This window comes from Triturus cristatus, chromosome 3_1, assembly GCF_964204655.1.
Source record: "Triturus cristatus chromosome 3_1, aTriCri1.1, whole genome shotgun sequence".
Taxonomy (NCBI): Eukaryota; Metazoa; Chordata; class Amphibia; order Caudata; family Salamandridae; genus Triturus; species Triturus cristatus.
In genome coordinates, this window is record NC_140583.1 from 297,198,251 (window position 1) to 297,220,369 (window position 22,119).

General features: G+C 42.4%; 1 protein-coding gene across 4 annotated transcripts in view; it reads right to left on the reverse strand.

Moving 5' to 3' along the window:
- The window catches only part of ARIH1 (ariadne RBR E3 ubiquitin protein ligase 1), a 557,709-nt gene extending 544,441 nt beyond the window's left edge, over positions 1-13,268 (reverse strand). For 2 of the 4 annotated variants that reach the window (XM_085643927.1, XM_085643925.1), the window contains exon 1: positions 12,365-12,929. In XM_085643927.1, coding sequence (XP_085500053.1) covers positions 12,365-12,652 — 288 coding nt within the window. In that variant the 5' untranslated portion in view covers positions 12,653-12,929. Of the gene's footprint in view, positions 1-12,364 lie in introns of all 4 variants that reach the window. The other 2 variants (XM_085643928.1, XM_085643926.1) reach the window with 2 other exon arrangements.
- Between the last annotated feature and the right edge of the window lie 8,851 nt (positions 13,269-22,119).

Below are 22,119 nucleotides of genomic sequence, written 5' to 3' on the forward strand. Positions count from 1 at the left end.
AACACAAAAGCATGGAAGTATGAACAAAAGCATTGTCAAAAACGAACATAAGAACAGCCCAATATCAGCTACACTAAAATCTTCATTTTTAGGTCTGGCACAGACAACTGTGCAACCAGCTTCATGCAATTTAAAAACAAAAACACAAAAAAACAAAAAAAAATAGTACATGGCATTTAGGTCTGAACTCCTAATCCGTTGGTTCATTCAACTGTTGTTAATTTTGCTTCCAACGACTATTTAAAAAGAAAGTATCCGTACACTTCAGCCTATGCGAGTGTGAGCATTTTGCCTAATAGCATATCTGCCTCAAAAGAAGTGCACTTCGGTGGGTTGTATGGACTAACTTTTATAATTTAGCTTTTTGATTTTATTAATCATTGCGTATAAACTATGTTTTGAGGTCACAACAGCACCTTCTCTGTACCATGAGTGCAATAGTAGGACCTCAATGTTTAGAGAGTGGCATTTTCTTTTTAGGCAAAAGTGTTTAAATAAAATAAATATAAAAGAGTAACCATTGTACCACATTGGGAACATCAGTCCAGGCTTATAGTGGAAAGAAACGATGATAACAGTCCAATTATTTCTAAAATTCAAAGGAATATATAGATGTCTTGTAGGCCAGAACGGAGCTATTTCCCATGAGAAGCCTGGAATACCTGGGTAGAATAGTGGAGTTGTACATTAGCAATTGGACTGTTCACAGTCATTTGCACTGGTGTATTGTGCACTTAAAGAACCGGCAATTATCTTTTTAATGCCCCACTGTCGTTTTGAAGATAGCCCATGTATTTTGGAAAATATTAATTCACTTCTCCTGCAAAACAATTTGAATAGCAAATAGCCCTAAAACTTCAAATACCATCATGACCGGTCAGGTTTTCAGCTGGTCAGGCATGCAGGTAAACAAACATTCCTTCCAAGAAGGATTCAGACTGGGAAGGTCTTATCATGAGATTGCTTGAAACAAGGCTGCATCAGTTTTACTGGAAACCAGAGAATATTCAAAACAGGAGCCCTTCCACAGGAAGGCCATAGGTGGCCTAGTAAGTATTTGGCTATTCAGAATACAGCATTTACTACCTTTATTGCAACACAAAACATTTAACAAAAACATTTTTCTTCAGGGACTTTCAACTTTAGAACATTCAAAAAGGAACATAACTTAAATAAGGAAGCCACTTTTCAGAGCCAAGAAATGCAACAAGCGGCTATGCGTAGACCCTAAGGACATACACATGAGGAAAGTAACACGCAAGTGCTCATGCATCCTTCCAAAAGAAAACCAACTGGCAATGCATGGCTTAATGCCACACTTAACCACTTGATCTCCCTCGTAATTTTCTGCCTTCCTGCAAGTCTGCTTTGCTTGTGAGAGCACCATCACCTGCATACTACACGTTCACCAATTTAGGTCATCCCCATGCGTTTTATTCCCAAGATCACCAGAGCTGTGCGATAATGCAAATTCAGGACATCCTAGACGTGTGGCAACTCATTTCAAGAAGTCCTGAATAAATTCAGTTACGAACACTAGACAGCCCACAAGCCCCAAGACAGCATGCCAGCAGCAGATGGACACCATTATAAATCTGTTGACATAATGAGAGCCAACAAGCTAGCCTTGATATTTAATGAAATCTGAAAAAGCCAACTGCATGAAACAATTGTGGGTTGAAAATATCCTCACAATTAGAGATATTCGATAATAACTGAGGATCCAAACATTTCTGCCCCTTTAGGAAATGGGTTAAACAACATTTTTAAAAATCTCGCCATCGTCTGTGTGGTACACCAACTGGAATCTGCAGTTATTACAGTAAAACCTTTTTTTAGTAAAAACTTAAATAGAGAAAAAGCATGTAAGATGAAGACAGAAAGAACAAAGAAATTAAAATACAGTTTACTAGTAGAAAATTATTTTTCTTTCCCTCAATTTACAGGCTGGGAGTATCCATAAAAAAATGACATATCAAATCAGAAGGTGTTATATTTGCAGATCACATTCATCATAAGTGACAGTCAGAGCTGTAAAGCCCTCGGTGATACAGATTCATACACATCTGTATTTGTGTAAACAAAAGCTTAGAAATGCCCCACCCCCACAAAAAAAACACTACAGCAACTCTAAAAACAGGCCCACTTGGATATCAATGTTGGTTGTTAGTTTTTTCCCCCCTAGTCATCTAAATCTTTAGGCTACTCGAAAAGCACACCGTTTGCTATTTCCAAGGGACATTGGGCAGGTCAGAATATCAAAAGTAGTATAAATACAAGTGAAAATCAAAATAGGTCACTTATATGCCTGAAGGATGGGTATGTGACAATGTCAACTGAATCCTCCAAATTCAGGCTTCCATAAATCACCTGCAATGGCAGGCTACAACACATGAGAAAAAGTGCAGAATACACCATTACCTTAAATTAGGAAGGATACAGAACATTTGCAACCTATATATATCAAAACAACTTTAAACCATGTTTTCTCCAAGCATGATAGCAAAGATCCATTTTGTTAGCATTCCTAAAACGATTTTCCTACAGATGGGATGACCATTTTAAATTTAATGACCTTACCTCAACGTACACTGACGCTTCTCTGAAAGAATGTTGCAAAGTGCTTATCTTATGTTGCTTATCACTCAGAACCATATCTCAAGGAATATAAAGAGGGGAGGGACAGGCTTCTGAAAGATATAGTTAACCTGAACATTTTAAGCATGCTGCAAGTTTGTCTTTATAGAGGAGCTGAGACAAACAGAAGTGGCTCAAACCAATTTAAAGAAAGATGCCTACAAGGACATGACCAGGGGCGGCTCAAATGTACAGGAAAATTAGTTGGAAAGGTTTACAAATTTCTGTGGGAAAGATTATAAAATCTGCAGAAATCACTGACCTGTTTCTTGGACTAATGTCACTCATAATGAGAGCAGCACAACAATCTGCACTTCTATTGTTAACACCCCTGAATTTTCAGAAATCAGGCTAACTGAAACATGCAGGGCTTCAATCCACCATCTATGCTGCATGTTGATGTCAAGATCTTTATCTACTTCGCCACCACAAATGTATCAATAACCTCTGCGGCATGATGACAGATTTATATAGCCTCACACCTATAATTAGTCCTGTAATTAGTCCTGTAATTAGTCCCCTTTTTAATGTTTTCACATTTTAAAGCACATATACTTGCTGCATTTCGTTATAGAGAATAGGTGGCCTGGGCCTGGCGATTCTTGTGGAAAAAAACTTACTATGAAGATGCAAATAAAATGAAGTACCTCAGTCACTGCCTGGAGTGTTCCTAGTGCTTTTTAGGTCGAGTCTAGCGCAGCGCTGCTCTAGGAGATGACCTTCAGAAATCGGTCTGCACTTTTTAAGCACTTGTGCTTGTGCTGGCATCCACCTTGCGGGAGCGAGCAGCGGTCATCGGTTTGTAATTAGTTTGGCCGCGTGCGCGCTTGTTCTTCCACTGCCTGCCTTGCCCTCCCTGGTCAACTTGTTTTTAAACGTGACACCATTTTTCTTACTTGGGTTATTCCATTTTGAAAGCTACCATTAACTTGAAACGAGTTGCAAAGAGAATGACAGGAGCGTAGTCTAAGATCGAAAACAAACGTGCACCACTTCTAATCACTATGCTCCATAGGCTCAACCAGGAAGTGCATCAAGGAAAATCAATCCACACCACTGCATTACATCAGTATTCACACCCCCTTCATTTATTCAGTAAGTAAGTGGCTTGAAGTAATCTTCAACTACAAGACAGATGGCATCGACCATTGACATTCGTACTTTCCCGAAAACCAAGTAACAAAAAAACAAACCCAACCAATCAAACTTCTCTGTAAAAGCTGTGAAGACTGTGACTAACAATAGGGAATCCTAAAATAGTGTTTCAGGACACTGTGCCAGCTTCCATGACAATGGTTTTCAAACATTAACTGTGAATGGATGCTAGACTCACTCAGCCACTCAAATCGCTCATCAACAGGTCACTTTAGAAAGGACAGGTACACTTTAAAATAGATTACCCTGCAACTTGAATATGAAAATCAAAGTATTTTAATTTCTATTACGCTCTTAATTGCATCAAAGCTAGTAAGGAAATTTTCTACCCACTTCTTCGTTCTCCGTCTTCTATGATCTTTGTGTGTTCCCACTCCTCCTTTGCCACATTTCCTTCCTCTGCTCTTAGCCCTACCTCCTCTTTCTCTTTTCCACCAATTTCTCATGTTTCCCCCTTTCTCTAATCTGTTACTACCGTGGCTTCTTCTCTCATATCTTCTCCTATTTCTGCCCTCACTCAAATAACTAACTCCTTCTTTAACCACTTTCCCCTTTTCCTCGTCTTTCCCTCCTTCTACTGACAGTACCCCTCTCAGTTCTTTTCTCCTCATTCTTTCGGTTATCTCATTTTTCCCTTCACTCGGTTTTTCTGTTCAGCATCTTGAACTTCTTTCACCCCTGTCCACTCTCTCCATTGTCCTCCATTACCTAGTATCTCACCCTTCTTAGATTTCCTAAAAGCTGACCCCTTTTCGCTCATCTTTTCACGCAGTTCCCTTTTGCACTGACTTGAATATCTTATTCTGCCTGGTTCAGTCCTCCTCTCTCCTTATTTCAGTTTGCACCATCACTCACCTCCCTTCCTTTCCTGGTCCACTCTTCTCTGCTTTACTTCACATCCATTTGGTTCGCATTCTAACTTGTCTTCTCTCACTTCCTTGAAACCTTTCCTATCTGGACTTTGTACTCTGCCTGGCTTCTTTATTTAACCTCTCATTTCACTCCACAGTATTCATACTCTCCAAAACCCACTCCCACCTACAACCCTTATATTCTGGGATTACTTTTCTCCCTTCCCTCTCCACACCCACCCTTTTCTCTTTGCCCTTCACCACCACCACTTCCAATCTCATTTTCCTTTTACCTTACTACTTTTTTCTCTTTTTACCTTATATCTAACAGTATGTGGAGGATGGCAACTACCTGAACAAGGACTCTCAGCAAGCTCACTCACTGGGCTAAACGACACAAATTTCCCATTAACAACCTTTACCAACCGTGCCCATGTCTGTTTGGAGAAAGACTACAATAACCTCCCCTAGGAGCACATGAAACATCCACAAAGTTACTGACCACATGTTAGCAATCTATCAACTGCTGAACATCTAACAAAATGTGAGGTTTGGTCTAAGCAGAGGCGACCGACTGCAGGGGACAAGTTCAGACACCTCAGCAGTACCAAGTGGACAAGCAACTGGCAAACACAGTGCTATATAAAAATACCTAACATTACATTATACTGAACTTCACATTTAGTGTTTTGGGGAGTGGTGCTAAAGTGGGCACTAGCAATTGTGCTTGCACTATTTACATAACATTATGTATGTGTACAGCATAATTAATAATGCACAATTAACAAAACATGCCACCTGAACATGTACATGTTCCTCTAATAAACGAGTATTGGTACAGTTAGTTATTCTGGCTTTAATGTGCCAACAGGCATTCACAAATGCTGTTAACGTGTTTCAAGCATAAATGCAAACGCCTGCCCTATTGGGTTTGCCAATGCAGTACAAATCAAAGAAGCAATGCTATATGTGTAGAAAGCCTATAGGAGATAAAGAAGTGAACGTGACAGTGTGATGACCAAGGTCATGTTTCAGATGTAAAATAGTCCCTCGTGAATTCTAATGGAAGCACTTCCTGGAAAGCAGAATGAAGCACCAAATAGCTAACAGTATAATTTGAGAGAGTAATTGTCCTCTGGGTGGAGCCAAAGTTCACTCTATGTCAGTGCTTAATTTGTAAAATATGAAGTCCAGGTGCTCAAATGTTTGTCGGAGGCCACACCTACTGTTCACAGGCCCCACCCACTTTCTCCACTGGCTCCACCCACATCCTCCAACTGGCACTGCTAAAAGTCAAATGTAATACCCGATCTGAATATTATATGTTTCTTTCGTCTTCATCGATTGATTTTGCTCGCCACAAAGTATTAATACTTTTTGAAATGTCACTCATACACTTTCATACTACTATAAAGAACCAGACAGTGAGCCTAAAACTGATCTAAAACTTATGGGCCCGGCCCTTTTCAGAATCATGGATTGGTCTTTAGTGTTGATTTCCCAGACATTGAAACAAACATTGCCTGCATTAAGCTGAAATCCATGAAGCCTTCCATACCATGCAAAACCTTTATGCAGTGTGTTCTTTACAAGTTGAAAACAGCCCAAATGTGCAAACATCGCCAATTTTTTTATTTAGCGTTCCGATTCACTAATGGTGAGGCCACTTTTATGTCGGTACCCGGGCCTATATTCTTTCCCAGTCCAACACTTTATATGTACAGTTAGGGAAAAAAAATTCTCCACTGTTATTTCAGTTAAATTCACGAATATAACACAGAAAGAGAACGGTCATTTTATTCCGACTTCATAATTTTCTACAGAACTGTGCTCAAAGCAGGTAACTACGCTCCCTCTAGAGCTAATTTTCATGCATTACAACGCAAATATTCCTAGTATGAGCAGTACCATATATAATATGATTTTTCAACCACATAATACTTTCACTTAGCAGTGCTCAAGCTAATGTCTCACAGTAATAAAGTCTCAGCTAAACGGAAGAAATGTTATGAGGGGCTGCTGGTCACGACGGACCTGCGACTGACTTGGTATGGAAGATGCGGAAGCAAACAAGCATTGGCATAGCCAATAGGTCTCGCCTTTGGGATCTTATAAATGTTTAGTATTCCACAGATTTGGACTGTCTCTAGACAGGGTTGACAATTTTTTTACAATTACCAAGATTACATTATCTGATGTACTTATTTTTTTCTAATATTCACTAAACAATTCTATTCCAAATAGAGGGAGAGAAGTATAAAAGGGGGTCCACTCACCTTCCCAAAGTCAAGCAAAAGAATCAATATAAGGAAACCGCTAGTGTTTTTTCCCCCCATCTCTCTGCACACATGCGACAGAAACTACCTTGTGGTATTATCAGGACTCTAACCCACTAGGCTTTACCTATGGCATGCTTCATCATAGTCTTCATCCAATTTCAACTTTGGGATCTTACATAACAACCAAAGAGCTCCCTAGGCTCTGATGTTCAACCCAACCAAATACACATGGTAGCTAGATGGGTTGAACATCAAAACCTAGGGCGCTCTTTGCTTGCTATGGAAGATCCCAAAATTAAAATTGCCTAAGGTGCCCAGTAGTTTATTTTATTACAAGGACATCTTGGCAAGATTTAAAAAATAGGTGGACAGTTAATGAGTGTTATTAGCTATGGAGTCCCAAACATGTCTCAGCCAACACCTCAATAGAGTCTTAGGATAGGTAAACGGGACGACCCCCTTTGTCTCTGGCAATGTCAACAGCCGGGAACCTTTTTCCATATCCTTTGGGACTTCCCATTAGTGCAGTTCTATTGGACCAAGGTCACACAACAGATGGCGAGAGCAGGTGGCAAGGCGCAAAAGGTTTCCACCCCCAGCTATGTCTCTTAAATATTTGGGAAGCTACTGACCTAACCCAAAGTGAGCAAACATGGGCCTCACTGGGGTGGGTCACTGCAAAACGGAATATCACTTAGAAGTGGGGGTGATCCCAGTTAGAAGTGGGGGTGATCCCGGCTCTGCGAGACTGGGCAGCTGATATGTGCAGAGCTATGATCGCTGAGAAAGAGGTTTTAAAAACAGGGGCTGCCCTAAGAAATGGGATCATGAATGGAACAGATAGAGAGGTAGCATCTGCTTGTCCCCTACTCTGGAACTATGACGTGAGTGACAGAGACTACTGGATATCTCTAGTATTGATGATGTGCCCTTACCTGACATTGCCTGGGGGGTCACTTCCGTATCAAACATGAATAGGGTGGATACCGGTGCCCAAATTACCCCACTATGTGTACGTTATCCGATGGAGTTACCTGCAAATAATCAATATGGCTAGAGGGAGGGGTTTGAATGAGGCTTCTCAGATTACAACTGTGATGATCAATGTACTTCTGTACCACTGACTTCATTATTATCATTGCTGCTTTATGTTTCAGGTTTGCTTTTTCTTTCAATAAAAATGTTTATATAAAAAAAAAAATTGAGTCTTAGGCTTTTATAAGTACCTAGGAAGGATCCTGTCCAAATTCTTATCTCTTGGTCTTTTATTCACCCACTTTGAAAATTTCAGGTTGTGAGATGCTCATTCTAACCTTTCAAGCATGCCATCTATATACTGTCGAATCAGAGTCTATGTTTTCGGTCTTCTGCGGGACTTAGAAAGATTTCCGGTTAGCAAAATAAGTAGCCATTGCACATCTTAGTGCTTCATTCTGTGATCACAGCTCACTGAGCAGGGCAAGTGTGAGACTTCAAAAAGAGTCATATTCATCGGCTAGATTCTATAACACGTGCACTAGAGTTTTGTGTACTGTGAGAATTGTAACCTTGGATTTATGAATCAATGTGTCATACCCGATAAATAATGCCCGCAAACAGTGTGTTAAAACGTGGGGAAAAGAGGAACCAAATAGGTTTATGGGCAGACGAAGATCTCAGACAAAGTCAGTGGGGGAATGAAGGATGTTTGTTATTCTCAGTTTGTTTTTAAACCTTTCAAATGTGTCCTTTAAAAAAAAAAAAAAAAACTTGTGCGCACCTTAAACAATTTATATTTTAGGATACCCATAACAACCAAAGAGCTACCTTGGTTTCAAGGTCGAGCCCGTCCAGATACACTGGGTACCGGGACAAGGACTCTATAATGAAGCATGTCACTAGTAACCCTAAGGTGTGAGAGTGATGATAAAACCCTGTCACGTGGCTTTAGAGCGATAAGGAAAAGGCACTGAAGGGTTCCCTCCAGTTGATATTTTAATTGTATTCATGAAACTCCTAAAATTTGCATTGCCTGTATAGTTTCAGAGCAGGAGTAGGTCAGAAGCTTGTCAGAACCTCGTCTGACAGTAAGCAGTTCTTCTTCATACAGCCCAGCCAGCACGATTCACAGTCTGGGTAATATGGCAAAAGACAGCACAACTCCGCAGCAGACCCCTGAAGTAGCCGGCAGACAAACTGATGGCAAAGCCATATAATAAACATGCAGAATGACTGGCAGCATATTGCCTACAACATGGCCAATAACCATGCAGGATAGCCACCTGCCAACTGGTAGTAAACCTGAATCCATATTATCACTCATACTATGCATGATACGACGAGGCTGGGAAAGAAGGGTAGAGTATCTTGAACTGGAAAAATGCAAGCTTACTCAAGGTGACTGTGTTGGATGTGATAAATACAGTAAAAGTTAATATAATCTGGACTATTGTCCTAGATCAAACTAAGGGCTCACCGTAGAAGAGGTTGGAGACCCCTACTTTAGTGGCTCCATCCTATAAACCACATGCATGAAAAAAAAAAATCAAAAATGGTAATTGCATCACAGTGAGTGGAGGGGAGTAAGCTTTCTAGAAGATTTGGAGGGACCGAAAGGGCTGAAATAATTGAAATGTTACAGTGTAAGAGAAACTACTGATCTTGAATATTGGATAGCCAGCAAAGGATCATGTGGCAGAACAGTAGACTATAACTCTAGCAAACAAAAACTACTAGTCATTATAGAAGATAAACTTATGTTCAAATATATCTCAGTATGGGATAGGCAAAATAAAGCATGGTTAATAAGGAAATCGTCTTCAGTCTTCTCTATAAACTGTTTTTTGAATAATCCATTGGTAGCACAATAATCTGCAGACGGCTTTGGTAGTCACTCATGAAATTTCAATTCTGGTAGGCTTGATGTAATCCAAGGTACAGCACTTCATATCAATAATTCTCAGACTTTAATGAATGAAGGGATTTCTAAAGCATGCGGCTACTCCAGGGAGTGTTCCGGCAGTGTAAGCGAAATGAGTCAGAAGGTTAGGAGAAAACTCCTTCAAGAGTGAAAAGCCAAGTCTTAAATTGCTTTCTGAACGAGTGTTCATTGTGATTAAACAACAAAACGCGCTGAATTTTGCATCATCAGAGGCATCTTGACAGGACAAATACTTTTCGCCAGCTCTCAACAGTATGCAGGTGCTGACAATGTGTATATATTCATATTACAACTGGTGGAGTGGACATAAAATTCTAAATCTGAGCAGATACTACATGGATGGTGTTGGCGATAACAGAATGTCACTATCAGAGACCTTGCACAAATAACCAGATATAAAGAGGATTTATCACCTCAGACTGCTGAAGTTTCACCCGCCAATCCAGCATGCAATGCAGACACGGTCAAAAAATCTATTAGTGCTTTGGAAAAAGGAAGATATTTAGGACTAGGGACTTTTGGTAGCAGTGCCACGGACCGATTTGAATCGCAACCACACCACCACCAAGATTTCCGTGAAGACGTCAACCAAAATAAGTGTTTTGTATATTTGTCTCGAGCTAAGACAGTCGAGGGCCATTTTATTCAGCCTTTCGATTGGTGTTGATCAACAACCACGGTCAGGTACTGAACATATGTAAAAATCGCCCACCCCCCTTCCACACAGCAAATGGAGAATTGAGGGATGGCGTCTTAGCTTGTTTACCCCAGTATGCACTCTCCTTGTTATATTACATCCAAATTTGCTAAACAATTTTAAACCTGACCAGTCACTCCCACTCTTCTTCTCCAACTCTCGGTAGGCGTCTGGCATAATAAGCATAAACTCTTTATGCCAATCAGAAGAGTCAAGACCATGTCAATGTATCAAGATCCCAGTCTTTCAGCCTAATGGGACACCCCTTGAATTAATTTCACAGCTACCCCAACAGGCCAACTTTTTCTGCACGATAACCAAAACTGCACCTAAAAAGACTTACTCACAAACCCACCTATGCCATGTACAAATAATGTATCTTCTCTTCCAAGAGCCTCACACATCCAAGTTTGATGAAGTATAAGCCCTGCACCCCAGAATAGATGCTGCCACTGATTCTTGGTATACACGAAATGTATCTACTTGTTCTGCTTAACTCTGCATAGATACTTATTTACACCCTGAACTCAAAGTATAGGCCACTGTTGCATGAATAAAAGCCTAACACACATAAGCTGCTTCTAAAATCGTCTTGTACCAATGTATTAAATTAGTTTGTTTCTATGAAAGAACGATGACTGGTTTCTCCAGCGAGGGGAGTTTTCAAATAATCCCTGGGAGCATGAGGTCGCTACTTAACCTCAGATGTAATAATTATTCTCCAGCAGGTCGGCAACCAGAACTGGATAAATATCACAAAGCGTTGATACCAAGTCCTCGTCGGGTTACGGTAATTACTTGAGTGGTACTGCAACAGACATGCAAGGCCACGACTTCGATTTCTGATCAGAAAAATTCCCACCCTCCGGATGTGCTTGGCCAGAGACAAGTACTGCCGGGTGTGTCTGCATTTTGGGCCCAATCAAGAATATCCATATGTCTCCAGGCGACACCCTATGCTGTAATTCTGAGGTGGCTTCAACTGCGCTGGTTTGTAGAGTAGCTGTATAAATATTTGTAAAGTGGTTGAATAAGAAGTAACATGACCGTGATGGATAGTGCATATGAAAAGCATACAAGGTGCTTGAGGTGCCCGGAATCCGCAAGACCATGTGATGGACAGTGGGAAAATCTTACAAGTGCAAATATGACTCGAAATCACGCTGTCAGTAGCGGATCTCAAGATATAGAACGTCGTTTAAATATTAAGGATATGAGTGGCTGGAAGACAGTAAAACAGCAGTAGGCACTGCCTGAACTGATTAAAAGGATTAAGTGTTTCATACAAGTAAGATGAATGTAAAAGTTGGCTCCAATGAACCAGACTACCAAGCAATTTACGATATATACGCCTCCTCGCGATCTGCAGCCTTGGGCTGTTACAAATGTACTGCTAACAACTGGAAAAAATATTCTGCAGGCGATTCGCATAAACATCTTAGTCTCTTCTCCATCCAACTCCTGCTCTGTCATCTTTAAACTCTGCCCCTCATCCCTTCCTTGGGTGGCATCACTGTTCACCATCATCTTCAAATTCTGCGCTCATCTTTTCCTCATGAGGCATTGCCGTTCACTATCATCTTCATACTCTGATCCTATTCTTTCCCTTAGGCATCACCGTTCACTATCATCTTCAAATTCTGATCCTCGTCTCTTCCTTATGTTATGAAGCATCACTACTCACTATCATCGTCACACTCTGCCCCTCATGTGCCATCCAGAGTTGACCATCATAAAATACCCCTACCTCCGCAATACCCTTTAACCTCTGGCACACAGTCACTAGCACGCCCCTTCAACTCTACCTTGTGACCCCACTACTCACCTGTATGACCTCGTTCACCTCCCGGATACACTCCACCATGTGCTGAAGGATCTGTTCAGCCGTCAACACTTCGTAGCGATAATCCTCCTCGTCGTGGCCTGGACCCAGTGCACTGCCCCCAACGCCACTGACTCCACCGGGTTCCAGTCCGTCCCTCTCACCACTGCCCAAGCCAGGCTCCACTACGCCCAGATCAAGGTGTTCGTCCTCCGGCTCCTCTTCCGCGCTGTCCTCGCTACACTCCTCGTCCTCGTCGAACTCGTAGTTGTAACCCTCGTCTGAGTCCATGGCGACTGCGGGCCGGGGAGAGGCCTGTGACAGCGCGCCCTCCGAGGCCCGCGGGTTGCTCCTCGCGGCGCCGGCCGCACTACCCGCGCCTGGTCACCGTCAGCGATATGTCAAGTCCGGACACTTGCACCGGCCACCCCCCGTCTCTTTCCGGGGCTCGCGCGCAGTATCGCGTGTCAGCGGATTAGGCGCCCCGGCTCTCGCTGACTGCTCAAACTCTCGCGATGTTTCTAGCACCCCTCACTGTGTAGAGCTCTTTTTGGGATGTTCTGCGCATGAGGAAGGTATAGAGACTCCCCCTCCTTCACCTCACGGGTCCTAATATGGCGCATGCGCACAAGGAAGCGACAGACGCTATTCACCACTAATGTTCTCCCAGCCTCGCACGCCCGAGTTCGCCGCCCACCCCCCCTCCCTAGATTTCAGGGTCTCACATAAAAATCTCCCAAGGTACGTCCCTGCCGAAATACAAAACGGAGCCGCTGCTGAGCCAACAAAGGGACTCCGGCGTCACTGAAGCACGTAACGTCCAACCACCGAACCTCTCTCCCAATCAGACCGCCTAGAGTAGTGGGCTCCCCCTTTTCCTTGGTACGACTACAGCGCCATCATTAATGGGGATTAGAAGGCCGCACGCGAGTAATAGTCACCGGGCAAAATCAGCAGCCATGTTGGGAGTGGCACAGGATGATTTAGCCTTGGGTCCGAACCTTTTAACACATTCACCTCAAAGAAATTCTTACGTTTTAGTTTTATGAAAATGCGAAATAATATTTGGCGGTCGCTTTTTTTACGCTCCTTTTCGTTGTTAGGTGGGGTGTTATGAGATTTACAGAAAAATAAACTTTCAGAACTACTACTGCGAGGGGTTTGTTGGTGGGCTTCAGTACAACATTTGATAGGGGCAAAGTTGTGTGATTCCGCTGAACGAGAGTGCTTTAATGAAATGACACCTTACGGGAAAGCTTATGCCCAACACATGGTGGCTGTGTTGGTTATAATAGCAACATTTGGTTAAGGTTACAGGCCTGATGTTTTCATTATTAAAAGTCACAATGAAGACAGTGTCTTTGGCATTTAGTGTGAAAAGCGTATATGAGAGCCAACAGGTTGTGGTATCTGCTTCCAGCTTGCTGCTCAGCCAGTGTATGGTGTAGAACATGGATACTCACAAACTTTCTCTCGGGGGCCGAATTTAAAATGTGGTTTGTGGCCGAGGGCCGCACTGGTGGGGGCGGGGTCATTGGGGCCGGAGTCATTGGGGCGTGGCTAGAGGGGGGAAAAATCTCTCCTGTTTCAAAACATTACTAGACAATGCTGTATTATCAAAGCAGATGTAACTACATGCAGCACATGTTTATAATATCTTTTTTATTAGCAGACAATAGCAATCTTAAGTGGGATTGCATGGCAATTTGCAGCAACCGGATCTTCAGCACATGCCCAGTGCAGCAAAGGCTTCAGAGTCCCAAAAATAGGTATGTTGAAGACCAACACTACGAACTTATTTTACATTTCATGTCACCAATTAGTTTATTGTAATCTGGTACCAAGTTGGAAACTGCAAGCCTTAAGAGCTGCTCCAGATGTATGTCTGTGAGCTTATTTCTGAGTTTGCTCTTCAACAGCCCCATTGTGGAAAATGAACATTCGCAAGCATATGTTGACCCAAACATACATAGTACCTTCTGGGCCACTGTAAAAAGAAGAGGAAACTTGTCAGGGGGCACAATTTTCCAGAATTCTTCTGGTGCTTGCCCCAAAAAAGATGCTTTCTCCCCAGATATTTCCTCAAGACATACACCAAGGTCGAGGTTTGCAAGAATTTCTTGTGCATCTGGAAACCTCTGCATCACAGCCCACAGTTTTGGAAAGTGGGTGAAGTCACTATCATCCAGTTGTTCTTTGAACAGCACAAGCTTACTTTCAAAAGCATAAATACCATTCATGAGGGAGCACACAAGCTGTTGTTTTAGGACATTGTTCAGTTCTCCATGCTTTAATTTTGCACACAACACTTCCTGGTGAATAATGCAGTGGTAGTCTATCACAGTCTGTCCTATGAGCCTCTTTTTAAGCATAGATACGAAGCGGAGATCTCCAGCTAGTGTGTTACTATGCAACAAGTAACAAGGACCAGGAATCTGAATTTCCACCGGATGACCAATGGACCGACACCGCCCCACGACCGATGGACCGACACGCCACACGACCGCTGGACAGACACCACGTCACGACCGATGGACCAACACCACTTTTCGCAATAGATCTGTGAGCAACAGCAAAGTAATGTTTTGTTTAAACATTGGTTTATGCATAAAATGTGTCACTTAATAGGGATTTGAAATAAATAGCATGCACACACACGTATATACAAGCACAAGTTCACCCATAGGTATCTTGGCGCTGAATAATAGATGTTTATTGCTACCCAACTCATTTTATCGACCTCTGATGGATGAAAGGCACGACTCGCCAGGATTTGAACCTATGACCATGAGGTAGAACACAGGCCCCTGCTTCAAACGCATTAGTCCACTGCGCCACCAGACCCGGCCTGCACGCAGTACAAGGATACAGAGTAGAAACACATATGGAATGAGCTAATCTGGACGGCGCTATTTGGTGTGGAGCAGCTGTCAAACTAAAGGAATCTGAAAGGCTCAGATACAATGGTCAAGCCTGTAGAGGGGGGCTGGGGAGGGGCCAGGTTTCAGGTGGGGGGTTAGTAGAGCGGGTGGAGAATCAGAGGGCGGGAATAACCAGAAGATTGGGCCAGTGAGCAAAGTCAGGTGTGGCCAGAAAGAGTAAAACATCCCAATTTTTAGTGTTTGTTTGGCATTTCATTGCCCAGTTACAGCTTATTACGTTATATAATTCAACCAATGCAGTTTCTTAAATATCTCCAGCTAGCTGAAAGTAAAAACAAGGATGCAAGGCAAAGCTGCCACGACTTGAAGCCATCAAACATTCAAGGGCACGCACAAAGCTACTGTAAAACAGGATCAACGAAAGTGCACCCATCATCAATTAAGGACAATTCACACCACAAAGAAAAGAGAGAAGTCCTATTAGTTAAAAAAAAAAACGCGGGGAGAAGAAAAGCACCTTTTCACAAACAACTAAAATGTGACACAGCCCTTAGCAGAAATAGGAGGAAAACAAAAACTTCAGAACCTTTGGATAGAAGCGCTAACCAGCCAAAGCAAGCAATAGCAAAACCAAAAGGTCTAGCCTTGGCAAGATAACACAGCAGCAGCTCACTACTATTACTGCAAGTAATGTCTGTGACACCACTCCCATTTCTCATATGTGAGTTCCTGTTTTGATCTAACATTATTACAATGGCATGTGAGGCAGGCAGAGAGAGGATAATCACAGCCGGCATTCCTACCACCGTCCCACCCAGACTCAATGCTATTCTATTGTATTGAATTCCCGGTATAGCCAGTCCTGCCCTGAGTGACACAAGTGCACCATATAAGCAGCAATAAATATTTTATTGAAACTATCTAATTTAAGGCAATGACACAATTGACACAGCAGGATTATGGCTTTCAGTTGTTGAACTCTCAGAAGGTTCATAACAGGAAAAAAAACAGTAAAAGACTGCTCACAGACAGTATATTAAATATAAGAACTGCGCACTTTAATGGTCGGGTTAATGGTAAACTGCTATTTCAGGTCAACAAGTATAAAAAATATTTGATTTATAACTGAATAATGACCAAATCAACAATGCCTTTATTATAGTATTCAGCTTGCAGAGTCACTGATGCTGACACACACAAGCAGGTAGAAAGTACATTCCCGTCAGCTGTCTTAGATCAAAAGATTTTTTTTTTAAAACAGAATATTTGGTCGTGCCCTAGACGTAACGTTATTTCACTGCAGTCATTGAAATAGCAGACCTGAGAGGAGATGACATGTCCTTTAAATTTACGTGAGCTCTGCCGATATAATATCCCACCATCTGACGCCACTTGAAATTTTACCCCAATGATATCATAAGAAGTGACGTGACACATCTTTTGTGAACATTAGATGAGATTTTATCAAGATCAAAAGATCACCAAGCCGTGGAAGCCACTGTCTTGCTGTGAACAGGCTGAAGGCACCGAGTCCATTAAGTGACGCTGAAGGTTTTCCGGCTGCAGTGAAGATTCCCCAGGGCTGCGAGGACGTCGTCACCACGGACACAGGCAGCTTCTTAAAAGGTCCTTTAAAAGTCAGCTGTACAAGCGCTAGTTACAGCTGACTTTTAAAGGGCCTGTGCTTCGTGCCGGGTGTGACATCAATAGAGGCTCTGGCCAATCGGAGGCAAGCGTAAGCAGAGAAGATGGTCGCAGGAGCAAACGTTGTGAACACGTATTGAATACGTATTCACTAGGTATGCTCCTGCGGCCATCTTCCCTGTTTAAATGTATCAGGAAGGACTTGTACAGCAACAAGGTCCGCGGGCCGCCAATGAAGGCCGGGTGGGCCGCCAGCGGCCCGCGGGCCGTACTATGAGTACCCGTGGTGTAGAATGTTAGCATGAATGTATGATGTCATAGAGTGTTGTATGCGTGCATGAATGTCAGTTGAGAGTAGGGCTGAGCAGCAAGCAGGCTGCTCCTGTTGAGGTTCTTTACTTTGTTCCCTTCTTCCTTCATCTGTACCTTACTTCATTTATTTGTTGCCTAATAAACTACATGAAGATACCATCTGAATACGGACCATTCTTCCATTACAACACTGGCGACGATCTGAAGAACCTACATGTGTTTCCTTAAGGACTTCTGAATTTTGAAAAACGAAGCAACTCCAAGGTATGATCTTGTAACTACATATGAACTTTAAAGCTTACTGGCACCATCTTACGAACCCCAACAGTGACCTTCCACCGGTCGCCCTCAACACCTACGTGCCAGTCCCTGCTGTATTGCTGATGTCCTTCTAACCTAATTGGATCTCTAAATGAGTCTTCACTTTTCTTCATTGCGAGCGTTTTGAGGACCTTTATGTACTTTCTTGGAGCATTAACTAAACTGATGGCGGCAGTGTAAGTGGAAATCGCTGCCACCTAATTCAATGTTCTGCGACCCCATTTGGCAGTACGCAAAAATGGACTTTCCCTGATGTCCTGCTTCCGTCTCCCTTGTTACCTACTTGCCCTATTGCCGGCTTTCCTGCCTTTCTAGAAGTATTGGGAGGAGGCCCATTCTGATTCGGGCTACACTTAACGCCAGTCCTTCAGATTTTGGTTTCGCCTGCTGATTTGGTCTCCTACTTCGAAGGAGCTGTGTTAACAGTGCTGTTTTAATACCCACAGCGCTAGGGTGAAGCCATCAAAAGGAGGTATTTCGTTGTGCTTTCAATTTATATATTTTCGTTTTTGTCTTTATTGATCACTGCGCCACTTGGAAAATAAACTGCCGCACCGCAGTTTGAAATACCCATCCGGCGCGTTCCACTCACCTCTGGTGTTCGCGTAATGTGCGCTCCATGACGTTCTTTCTCTTTCCTCCTGTTGAGAGTCACCTAGCTGCCTCAGCGTGCCGTGAGCTACCCAGCACGCCGCTGAAAACGTGCCACCATCTTGTGGCTGGCAGCCATCATTTCTTTAGCTGTTGCCTGATGAACGCTCCCAAATGCCAACCACGCTCCTGGTTCCGGTTCTTTTCTTGTTTCGTATTTTCAACTGGATGAATTATGAGACTCTCACGGTCTTCCCGCTCGTGCTTCTGCATGCCTATGAGCCTTCTGGATCAACTTTATTTCGCAGCTACAATTTTCGTGACCTTTTCTGGATCAGTTGTCCTGTCCTGGCTCAGGTGCCACTACGTGCTGCATTGTCTCCATCCGTCTCGTCTAAGGAGCTTCCTTTTTATCGATTATTTAAGAGATCTACAACATCCAGTGTGACCTGAGGACATTTGCTATCTTTAATCTACTACTAAGGTACTGTTTTCGCATTTCCAAGGTTGAGCATGACCACGGTGACCACTTCTTTTATTTTATTTTATTATTTTTTTGGGACAATGATTTAGCTTGGGTGAGAAATCGCTCACCGGTGCCTGCACCTGTTTTTTTTTTTTTTACTATGCATATTGATATCTTGCCATAAGTGTTATTGCTTGCACTTTATTTGTTTTATCTTATTATTTTATTGGGACGTTGTTTAAAGTTTAAAATGCTTTTCATTTCTGTTATGAACCATTTTGACAACATGCATTTCCTTGTGTTCTCGCATTTTACGCTGACATTTATTGTCAACTATTGGTAGTACTTATTTTACATTTTGTTCAGTACATGAGAGGACCAGTATCTGCAGGGTTTAGAGCATCTGTTGTATTAACTTACTGGCTGTATACCTTACTTTACAGTCATTCTTTGGACCAGTATTTGCTGGGTTTAGCTGGCTTTTGTTTTAATAGCCTACTGGCTGTATACTTCTCAATTCTTATTGGAGAATCTAGAGTGTTTTTATCATAGTTTTTATTGCAACGTTTATAGGGTTAAAAAATTCCATAGGGAATTTCTTATTGAGATCTAAGAGTGATTTTGCTCTTATGTTACGTGACTTGTCAGGTCACCAGCGTTAGGCATCACAGTATGTTACATTCTTATGTTACGTGACTTGTCAGGTCACCAGTTTTAGGTATCATAGTATGTTACATTTCTATGTTACGTGACTTGCCAGGTCACCAACTCTGCTATCCTTTATGGTATGTTACCTTGCCATGTTTCGTGACTCGTCAGGTCACTTACTATGCTATCCAAGGGTTACCTTATTTTACATGTGCCTTATCCTTCATGATTCCTGTTTCGTGATTCGTCAGGTCACTTACTATGTTATCCAAGGTGTTACCTTATTTTACATGTGCCTTATCCTTCGTGATTCGTGTTTCGTGATTCGTCAGGTCACTTACTAGGTTATCCAAGATGTTACCTTATTTTACATGTTCCTTATCCTTGGTGAGTGTCATTCACAATGTTTCTTACATACATTAGGGGTTACATTACTTTACGTTGCATTTCCTTACTGTGCCTTTCTTTAGGGCATATGTTATGTATGTAATTGTGTTGTAATAGCTTATGTTTGTTAATTCTGGTATCTTATCTACATATTTTTGTTCTTGGGTTCTATGTCACTCTGTATTTTCATCTTACATGGTACCTGTACGTTGATTTTACATTGTAACGCTTTACTATTTTACTATTCTCATGTGTATTTTCTAATTCCAAATGAGTTTTCTTTACATATCTCTTATTCATTTGAGAGTGTTTTTCTTGTCTTTGACATGCACTGTCTGTTTTTCTTTTGCTGTTTCTTCTTGCCATCTTCATTCTGGTATGGCCAACTAGTATGTTTGGTGGTGATTTGGAGCATCAATTCCTTTTTGTTATGTGTGTTTCGTCTCCATTGCTACGCTATTGTTGTCCTTCTGTACTTTGTTAGTATCTCCTTAGCTTGTTGATATTTCCTACTTTTCCTCTTCTTTTGCTCTTCCTACACATGTTTTCTTTGTCGTTCTATTAAAGGGGGAAGATGGGTGCGTGTTATTTGGATTATTCCTGTTATTCCTTGTCGAGGCTTGCATTTCCCTTTTTGCTTCCTTATTTTAGTGTTTATCTTCTCATCGTTAGTCTGCATGTTAATTCTATTGTGTTATTGCAGAAACCTCTATCATTATATTTGCTATATATTCTAATTTAGATACTTATGTTTATTGACATTCAGACTTCTTGCTTCTTCCCTGTAATGTCGCTATTATGCTTATTCTTGCATTTCAATTTTGTGTTTTTATTAAAGGGGGAAGATGTGTGGTATCTGCTTCCAGCTTGCTGCTCAGCCAGTGTATGGTGTAGAATGTTAGCATGAGTGTATGATGTCATAGAGTGTTGTATGCGTGCATGAATGTCAGTTGAGAGTAGGGCTGAGCAGCAAGCAGGCTGCTCCTGTTGGGGTTCTTTACTTTGTTCCCTTCTTCCTTCATCTGTACCTTACTTCATTTATTTGTTGCCTAATAAACTACATGAAGATACCATCTGAATCCGGACCATTCATCTATTACAACACAGGTATTTGAGTTTTATTGTTATTACTCTGTTTTATGATGAAGCCTGCAGAGAAGAATTTTATTATGTGGAACTCGCAGTTTCACATACAAGGCACGAGTTTGGGCGTTGGTTACGCAATCTGATACACCACAGGGAGATAATGCACTATGATAATCCAATATTAGGCCTTAAGAGTATTTTGCTTTGCTAAATGTTATTTTGTATACATTTGTAATTTTATGTCTTTATGACTGACGTTTACTTTGTGGTTTGGTATTACTTTGTATTGCAGGTTGTAGACTGGTATTTAGTTATATTAAATGTCACAGATTACCAAAGTAGGCAAGAGTTTTGCTTTTGGTCCCCCTTCTGACAAGCCCTGTGGTCGAAGATTCTAACTGGGTCTGGTGGCTTAGTGAACGAATGTGTTCCCTGTAGGGGCCTGTGTACGACCTCGTGGTCCTAGTTACAAATACTGGAAGGTCCACTCAGCCTTTCTTCCTTCTGAGGTCGATAAAATGAGTACAATTGAGTTGGGTAAAAATAAACATCTGTTATTCAGTGCCAAGATACATACCCTTGAATGAGCGTGTGTTTTACAAATACACATGGTATGTCAACTGTCATAATCTTTGTTCAGCCTTTTTGAGAGGGGTTGTATATTGTCTTGCCAACTGTAATTTTGGACATATATTTAATTTTGTAACTAGGCATGATGGTTGCTAGATGGTGGCGTGGCCGGATGGGCGACCGTAATGGCCGCTTAGAACTGCAGGTCCGTGCCGACCCACTCACCACAGCACAGAACAGCACATCGAAATTCCCAACACCCACGCAAAGTGAAGATTGGGAAATTCAATCAATCAATCATTGACACTTATAAAGCGCGCTACATACCCGTAGGGTCTCAAGGCGCTGGGGGGGGGGGGGGGGGGTGCCGCTACTGCTCGAACAGCCAGGTCTTCAGCTTCTTCCTGAAGGAGAGGTGGTCTTGGGTCAGGCGCAGGTCGGTCGGGAGGGAGTTCCAGGTCTTGGCGGCCAGGTAGGAGAAGGACCTTCCTCCTGTAGTCGCTCTTCGGATGCGGGGGACGGTGGCGAGGGCGTGGTTGACTGATCGGAGGTGGCGTTTGGGAGCGTAGAAGTTGACTCGGCTGTTGAGGTAGCTCGGGCCTTGGTCGTGTAGGGCTTTGTGTGCGTGGGTGAGGAGGCGGAAGGTGATTCTTTTGTTGACGGGGAGCCAGTGAAGGTCTTTCAGATGTCCGGAGATGTGACTGGTTCGTGGGATGTCGAGGATGAGTCTGGCTGAGGCGTTCTGGATCCGCTGGAGTCTCTTCTGGAGCTTGGCGGTGGTACCGGCGTAGAGGGCGTTGCCGTAGTCCAGTCGGCTGGTGACGAGGGCCTGGGTGACGGTCTTCCTGGTC